This window comes from Eschscholzia californica, unplaced genomic scaffold (genome assembly GCF_041429995.1).
Source record: "Eschscholzia californica isolate CP2 unplaced genomic scaffold, dmEscCali1.0.p SCAF_1, whole genome shotgun sequence".
NCBI lineage: Eukaryota > Viridiplantae > Streptophyta > Magnoliopsida > Ranunculales > Papaveraceae > Eschscholzia > Eschscholzia californica.
The window spans coordinates 50,069,415-50,078,339 of record NW_028238198.1 but is presented as its reverse complement, the minus strand read 5'-3'; the positions used below and the strand labels follow the sequence as shown (position 1 = coordinate 50,078,339).

At 42.1% G+C, this 8,925-nt stretch overlaps 1 protein-coding gene across 1 annotated transcript; it reads left to right on the top strand.

The window, feature by feature from the left end:
• The first annotated feature begins 1,219 nt into the window (after nt 1-1,219).
• LOC147567393 (HVA22-like protein e) lies at nt 1,220-2,857 on the top strand. The gene is made up of 4 exons (XM_086654031.1): nt 1,220-1,707; nt 1,836-1,862; nt 1,998-2,120; nt 2,389-2,857. Exons 1-4 carry the CDS (start codon nt 1,661-1,663, stop codon nt 2,597-2,599), a joined length of 408 nt encoding a protein of 135 aa, XP_086510157.1. The 5' UTR covers nt 1,220-1,660; the 3' UTR covers nt 2,600-2,857.
• Nucleotides 2,858-8,925: the final 6,068 nt, after the last annotated feature.

Genomic DNA, 8,925 nt, shown 5'->3' with positions numbered 1-8,925 from the left:
AGGCTTCTCGTTTATCTCGTTCCCCGTTAGTCTATCCTTCTGTAAGCAAAAGACTACCCTTCCGCAAGCACAGGTCTACCCTTCCGCAAGCAGAATCCTATTTTCCATAACCAGAAGTCTACTCTGCTGATCAAGTAGTCAAGAAGCTACCACAACTCACCATTCCGTAGAATCGAGCTCCGACCACTATACGAGTCGTGCCACCCCGACGCTACAACGACTCTACCATCATTAGTAACTCTATCTTCGGTTTATTCACTTTATTACATCGAACTAAGCTACTGACTTGACCATCGGAGGGTCCTTGGCCGACACCATCTCCAGTGCCCCCTTGGACTTCACGGATGTGTTTCCCTTGTGCAGGTTTACAGGCTACTGGTACCCGTTTTTTACCCTGACGTTAGCCCGACAGTAGCTGTTTCCTTCTCTGATGTTTGCCTACCCATCTACCCGACTACCAGAACCGACCTTCTGCCCGTCTACCCGTCTATTTGAAGGCCCGAAGCCTAGTTGCTGGTGCCCACCCGACGATCCTTCTAACCGTGTGACTTTCTACCCGTCCACATATATAATGAAATGAAATGAAATTGTGTTCGGCCAAACCGATTAACCGAACTCAACTGAGCCGAACCAAACCGGCCGAACCATGTCGGACGGTCGAATAATCGATTCGGCTTCGACCGACTATTTAGTCAAATGACCACTTATTGGTTCGACTTCGGTTCAAATTAAAATCGAAAAAAACCGACCATTTATCACCCTAGGAAAAAATTTCATCTTTAAATCATTCAGACGGAAGCTCAAGAACAAATATCATATCATACTAAAGAAGAGCGGCCAGCTTAGCAAGCTATAGAATGAAGACAGTTCGTCAAATCGAAGATATTTTGTGCACTCCTTTAATTATGTTATTTTGTTTTACTACTTTATATACTGTAATTTTAATTTTCTTTGTGGTTTGTTTAAAAACTCTCTTTATATTAATGTATTACCCTTCAACAAAAAAAAAAAAAAAAATTTGGTGTGCCTCTTTTTATAACAACTCCAATACCTATGATGGTTATCGAGTACGACAAAGTAAAACAGTCTGCAACTTACCGTGAATGTGGTTCACTTATAACCACTCCAAGACCGACTTATTATGTCAGACATCAAAGTTGCTATCTCTTAACACGTGTGACCGACTTCAAGTTTGAATTCTCGAAAAGTGTAGCTTCCCCTCAAAGAAATGAATAAACTGCAGATTTATCGATGTTTAAGATTACTTTAAAATTTTTCTTTACACTTAGTGTACTTCGAATGAACCAATTGGTACTTAATTAAGCCCGTTCCCGATGAGTAAATTCAATCCGACTGTCTTAATTTTGTCGTTTTAAAATATAAACCGTTAGATCTAAAACTACGGTCTCGGGTACGGGATTTGTTTAGGTGTCAAAAGGACTTTTCAAGTGTTCGAATCTTAGGTTGAATTGGTAATGAAGTCGGTGATAAATCTAGGTCGACACGCTTAAGGAGAGAATCATATACTCTTTAGTTCCAATTTTGCCCTAAAATCAAAACCCACTTTTAAATACTTCCTTCCTTCCATAACTTGTCATAACCACCTCTCTTCTCTCTCTCTCTCTCTCTCTCTGGATTTTCAAACAACAATTGAAGAAAAATGGATCGTTTTTGGACTTTGCTTACCCATCTCCATTCTCTGGCTGGGTACTAATTCTTCTCATCTTCCCAAAATTTCATTTCAAAGTTTGATTATTTTTTTTATTTTTTTTTGAGAGATTATTTTTTCTTTCTATCTCTAAATCTTTCTTTTGATTTTGTGGTGTAAAATGCAGGCCAGTAGTGATGCTATTATACCCTTTGTAAGAGAAAACTTCCCTCTCCATAATTATCAAAAAAAATTCTTTTTCTAATTTTAGTACATTTTGGCTAATCATGTATTAGTATGTGTTAGTTAGGGTTTAATGAAGTTTTTTTTTTAATGATGAAATGATCAGATATGCATCAGTGATGGCACTTGAGAGTACATCAAAAGTTGATGATGAACAGTGGTTAGCATATTGGATTTTATACTCATTTCTCACTCTAATGGAGATGCTTTTTGAACCACTCTTAGCTTGGTAAGTAAGCAAAACTAAATGGGGTTGATTTCAACCCATGGATAGATCCAACTACAACCCATGGATCTAGATCATAGTCCTTGTGTGTTAAGTGTGCCCTTTTTCCCCTTTTTATGGGAGAGGATTCATTACATTTAATATTAGCCAAATATTCATATAAAATGTTATTAAATGTTGATAACTACCTTTTAGAATAGTTAAGACGAAATTCTAATATTTTATTTATTTTACTAACTATTTTTTTTTTTGTTCAATTTGGATTGTAAAGGATACCAATATGGTATGACATAAAACTAGCATTGGTGGCTTGGTTGGTGTTACCACAATTCAGAGGGGCAGCTTTCATATATGAGAGATTTGTGAGAGAGAAATTGAGGCAATATGGTGGTAACTTTATGAAGGTTGGTGGTGGTCATTCTTCTCCAAGTAAGGGCAAGAACAAGTTCTTGGATGCCATTAACCTTAAGAAGGATCACTAAACCTAGCATCATCTTCATCACTAGTCACAACTATGTCACATATTTGTGAACTTTTGGTGGTTGAATATGAACTGAAAAATTAGACATTGAAGAAACACAAGCTTTGGTTAACTTTAGTTTTAGTTTTTCTCTTTTCTTTTTCTTCCCTTCTTTTTATTTTGGAAGCTTTTGTGTGTAATGGAATGGACTTTCCACTGTGTTAGGTATAATTGATATTTTGAACCTGTTGTTTAATGAAGTGGAATTCTGTTCAACAAATCTGTATGCGCATGGTCCCACTCTTGAGTCTTGACGTGACAAGTCCAGGGTAGAAAATGTGTGTACTGGCTCAGCAGTCTGACTATTTTTTGATATTTATGAACAATAGATTTTCTTGGAAAATTGGGTGAAACCCGATGTGGGCTGCCAGGTTAGTTCCTCTTGATCAAGTGGTTGATGGTGTTGACATAAACTTTAAGACCTTGGAGGTTCAAAGTACGATTACCAGAAGAAGTGAATCAATAGTTATTGAATCTGAGTTATTAAACTTAAGCGGTAATCGTTGGGATCTTTGGGTCTTGTTGGACTTTAGACTCCTTTAATAGTTGGTTTAATTTAGGCGGTAATCGTGCTTATCACAACTTGATGATGTATCAATGCTTTGTATGACAAACGTAGATCACAATCAATTTCTCAGAAAACAAAATGTGAAAAACAAAATAATGAAACAAAAAACAGACTTGGAAATAGAAAACAAAACAAAAAAGAACTTTTTATTTTGTTGATACCCATATGTTAGAGTATTAGGGCCGAGATGGATCTAGATCTGAAGATATGAAATATCATGTAACGCCCTATATCCAAATTTCCACGTCGGCCGCCATGAAACCTAAGCTTAAAGCATTTTTCCGCAGAAAAGTGAACATATAAGATATACTCATCAAAGATACAAATAACATCGAACATGAAGCTCAAAAGTAACAATAAATCAACTAATGAAACTTTACCAAGTCTCTCAAAACTCGAATGATGTCTCTAAATTGTCGACACATATGTCGGACAAGAACAAATAAAGTAAAAACAAGTATTTAGGAGATGCAACTCCAAATAACTACCTAAAGAAAGAAATGAGACTACTAAATAAACTCCTCCAAGGCTAACTAAGACTCAAGCAGGTGACACTTCCCGATTTCCTTGTCCTGAAAAAAAAAGGTTGGGTCAGACTCAAACAAGTAGAATTCCAAACCTCAAAAGCCTTGATAGACAGTTTCAAGAACTACCAAAACAAATAGACTACTCAAAAACAATATAAAGGTGTCCGAGAATAGTATCCGAGTTGTGATCGTTACAATAAAGTAAACCACATTTGTAACAAACAACCAAAAGCGATATGACAAGTTGGTGTCCACGTTGTATACGAGTGTTGTCCACAAAGTTACCCTTGTGTTAGCGCCAACCCCATACGCTTCATACCTAGGCCACATCCGGTAGAGAGGGTCGAACCAACCACAAAACTCCTACAACCCTCCACTAACTCCATCACGTCACACATACATAATAACATCACACCATATTTAGTAAACAACCAAAAACGATATGACAAGTTGGTGTCCACTGATGATGCATAAAATGTCCAAACGTTGACTAACGTTTGAAGAGTCAAGATCAGACCTGAAGTCTCTTGGAACGACTCGGCTAAAGGCAGCAGGACAGCTAAACACCTGATGACCCACCATACGTTCCCCTAACTGGGAGGTCGGCCGGAAGAAATCAGCTTTGCACTGAACGCCCTTGGCATGGATAGATCAGCCCTGGGATCTTAAAAGGAATAAGGGGGTCTCCAGAGGTTCGACCCATATCAGACGCCCAAAACTGGGGAGATATCAGCGCTGCGCCACCTAATGACTTAATCCCGGACTTTCTAGAAAGATCTCAGTCAGCCTCACATCTTGAAGTGTTTAAGCCCGATTGGACTCCACGTATCCAGAAGAGGAAACTTCTCCTTTTAAGTCTATCACTCCGGCAAGATATATACAAAGTATCCTTGAACTTATCAACTTTCACTTATCAAAGATCCGGGATAGACTCGAAGAGAAACCATAGGTACGCAAAAGAGGCAACTTCCCTTACGGTTTGACGGCCACCGCCTCACCACCGCCACTAATCACAGTCGGTTTAACTTCGCCTATAAAAGGCCCCCCCACTTCGTCCTTCACAGGACATGATCTCTTCACTCCAGAAAAGATCACCTCATACTCAGAGTTCTCACAACTCGCCCCCCAAAAGGATCGATCAATATTCATTATTTTACTGCAAAGAGCACCCTGACTGTCTTGAGCGTCGGAGCAGTTTTCGAACCTTTTGCAGGTTTTCCCCCCTCGAGAACAGACGAACAGGAGCAAGGAGCTGGAGCAAAAGAGCAAAGAGCAAAAGAGCACAGTAGAGCAGAGCAGAGCAGAGAAGCAGATAAGAGAAACGGAGCTGAACAGAGGAATCTCTCCTCTCCAAACAGAATATACCATCATAACAGAGGCTGTCATGCATCAACTCCCTTTTCATGCTGATTTAACCGGGAGCCAATTTTCGAAATCAGCATTTGGCGCTAGAAGGAGGGGCATCTTTCCAGCAAATCATCAGATTCGGTAACCCGAACCTCACTCAATACTTCTTCAGAACTAACTACTTCTTCTAAAGATGTTCAGGCAGACATGCAAGCAAAAAAACGAACAGCCGGTGAAGATCGAGAAGGATCTTTATATCTCATAATGGTCTCAGCAGCCCTCTAGCGCCTGAAGGTTGAAAGAAAGAAGCAAGAAGAGAAGATAACAAAACATCAGAGCGACCTAGATATAGTAGAGACTAAGCTGAAATCCCTGCTCGGGAAAACCCCCAGAGCAGCAGACAGTCTGAGGGGCCCTACATTCCCGGGAATAGGATTGTTCTCAGGGACGAAAGATTTTGTTAATAGCACCCATGCTTTCCTCGATACTTTCGGAAAGCCCTCCGACAAGAGGATCGCCAACTTAAGTCAAGGAACGAACCCAACGGTGACAACGATGAAGCATTTGACAACACTGCCAAAAGAGCTTGGCGGTATATCAGAAACTCTAACAGAGATATTCGCAGATGCAATAAACAAAGTCATAGCTGAGGGACCAACTCGTGCAGAGGACATGAGCAATAAACGACGACGAAAGAACCACGAGGTCATGAGGATACACGATGAGGTTTCACCTCCTGTGATTTTCACCGATGATGACCTAAAAGGGGTGATCACGTCCCACGCAGACCCCCTGGTGATAACAGCGTTAGTCGCTAATTGGAACATAGGGCGCATTCTAATCGACACCGGAAGTTCCACATAAATCATAAGCCGGACATGCCTCGGGAAACTATAGGTGAGAGCACATCACACCGAAACTTATGGTCATTGTTTAACAGGTTTTGGCGAAGATCGAGTACGAGCTGGGGGAAAAGTTACCTTACCCCTACTTATTGGGCAAGGGGCGACCAACAGAGCACTAATGCTAGAATTCATGACTATCGACAAGCTGCATGCGTACAATATCATCCTAGGAAGGAATTTCTTGAGAGAGTCACGAGCTGTGATCTCATTGAACCACCTAGCTATAAAATTCCCGATCCCAGGATTGAACCTTGTGGGAATAGTAAAGGGAGATCAGGCGGCGGCAAGAGAGTGCTTCGCTGTTTCGGCTCGGCATTGTCGACGACAAGCTGTGGTTCCCACCCTTGCAAGCACCGGAAAAGTCAGCCTTTAACCGCACCGCGAACATGCAGGAGTAGCGCCGCTAAGGTCAGTATTGCTCCTCAACCTCACACAGATTATCTATATATATGTTATCATTATTTTAGCCGTTAGGCAAGAAAAGTAGCGCTTCTAGCTACATATTTTACCTATATATATAATCACTATCTCAGCCATTACGCATAGAAAAGTAGCGCTACTAGCTACATATTTTTACTATCTTAGCCATTAGGCATTAAAAGTAGCGCTCTCGCTACATATTTTATCTAGTAAAATAAAATATTTTAAGCATAAGATGCTATGAGAGGAGGAATCCTGGTTAAACTCATCTCGCTCTGAATCGAGCAGGTAGCCCTGATAGCGAAAGCCATGACCAGGGGACCTAACGGCAGCCTTGGTAGCGAAAGCAACGATCAAGGGCCTTAATTTGAAAACAACCCTGCTAGCGGAAGCCACGACCAGGGACATGACAGCCTCTGTAGCTATGCAACGACCGAGGGCCCTAAGGAGCAGTCCTAGTTAAACTGAACTTTGCACGAGTAAAACTGACCCTTCACCAAGGTCCCAAGGAGAACTCCTAGTCAAACTGATCGGCTCAAGCTGGCTGCGACCCGAGGCCTCGCAAGGAGAAGTCCTAGTTAAACTTAAACTATTTACTCGAGTAAAACGTGGTCCTTGATGATCCCCAAGGAGAAGTCCTAGTTAAACTACAGCCCTGACGAAGGTGACTGGGGGTATAAGGAGAAGTCCTTGCGAAACTATTCATGCTGAAAATGAGGAAGACAACCCTGGTAGCTAAGGCAACGACCAGGGGCACGGGAGGAGTCCCGGCGAAAACTAGTCGAGCTCAAGCCGACGAAACCAACTCTGGTAGCGAAAGCCACGACCAGAGGTCTAAGGAGAAGTCCTAGTTAAACTAGTCGTGCTCAAGCCGACGCAACCAGCTCTGGTAGCCCAAGCTACGACTAGAGGTCCTAGGAGAAGTCCTAGGTAAACTAGTCGTGCTCAAGCCGACGCAACCAGCTCTGGTAGCCCAAGCTACGACCAGAGGTTGAAGGAAAAATGTTAAGACCAAGCTAATAAAAACAACCCTGGGAGCAATAGCCATGATCAGGGGCATAAGTTAGGCTCGAAGATCACTATGATTTGCAGAGCCACGCTAATTCGGGTTTTATTTTGCAGAAGGAAATAGATTAGAGCATGATAGGTTAAGTCTAACTTTTCTTAAACCTTTGCAGAAGCGATCATTCGGAGCATGCGTAGTAAGTGTAGGAATGCATTAGTAAGATAGGGTCAGATTAACTATAATCAGTGTCTTGTTTATAAGTTCATGCAACTACAGGATGTAGATCAAAGATAAAAGCAGAAGCAAAAAAGCCATCCCATTACCAAAACCAAAGCAAAATCAAGACATTGTTTGACGTAACAGGAAAAAATAACAAGAAAAACAAAATACAAGTCAAGAGAAATCATGGCCGAGCTTCAGAAGGAAAAAACTCGAGTTAGTCGCCGGGGTTAGGTCGAGGGACCAAAAAGGTCGAGCCCTCATCTGAATCATCATCGCCGGGGTTAGGTGGCCGCCTCAGCATCCCACTCATCGTCACTGAAAGGGAAGTCGTCCTTCGAACCCCGATTAGCTATTACGACATTAACATACATGGCCACTCGATCCTTGTCGATGTGACGCAGAGGAACGGAATCCTTCGGGGAATAGAAGCGACGAGCCGCCTCCCAAGCCACCTTAAAACCCGACTTGCACTGCTTCCTCTAAATAGCCAAGAATTCGTCCCCACATTTAAAAGAAGCTATCGCCTTTTTTCGATTCACCTCAGCCAGCTCGAGGACGTTCCAACGCGAGAGCCTTAGGGAAGATTTATCCTTCTCCCTCTGAAGAACCAAAGCAACCTCTTTTTCCTTGAGAGCTTCAAGCTGCTTTTCCAAGACAGAAAAACGAGCATCAAACTGAGAGGACTAGAGAGCAGCGCTGGCTCGAGTTTGCTCTGTCTCCAGCTTCCACGAGTCCCGCTCAGCAGAGGCTACCTTCAGATCACTGGCCAACATTTCAGCTTCGGCTTTATAAGATAAAGCCTCTTAATCAGCCTTCTGAAGCCGGACCTCCAGTTTTTCGATTGAAGACAGGTAGGACGCAACATCATTAACTTGAGAGTACTGAAAAAGAAGAATGCAAACACATCGGTAAAAAAAAGGAAAAAAAGAAAAAAAAGAAAAAAAAGAGGAAGGAGACTGGAAAACAGAGGATGCAGGCCAAAATACCTCATTCTGGAAGAAGTAGTAAAAACCATCGATCAAAGATATCACATGACGGGGAAGACCTTTGGGAAAAGTAGCTAGTTTAGCAGATAAACCGATAGACACCGGATCTTTACCCTTGTCCGCCAAAGAGTGGACGCTAGCCCTAGTCCTGGAAGCAACGACACCACCCTTGAGCAAGGGAGGAACACTAGAAGAAAAATCAAGGGGGAGCGAGGGAGAGGTCGGACTACCAGGCTTGCAAATAACAATGCCAGCTAGGCTCCTGCCGACCACAGATTTAGTGCGAGATCTCTTCAAACCAGAGGAA

Excerpts from the sequence above, each read along its gene's own strand:
- LOC147567393 (XM_086654031.1), top strand. The coding sequence starts at position 1,661 with ATGGATCGTTTTTGGACTTTGCTTACCCATCTCCATTCTCTGGCTGG. Across the intron at positions 1,708-1,835 it reads CATCTCCATTCTCTGGCTGG|GCCAGTAGTGATGCTATTAT; the intron begins GTACTAATTCTT and ends TGTAAAATGCAG. Across the intron at positions 1,863-1,997 it reads GTGATGCTATTATACCCTTT|ATATGCATCAGTGATGGCAC; the intron begins GTAAGAGAAAAC and ends TGAAATGATCAG.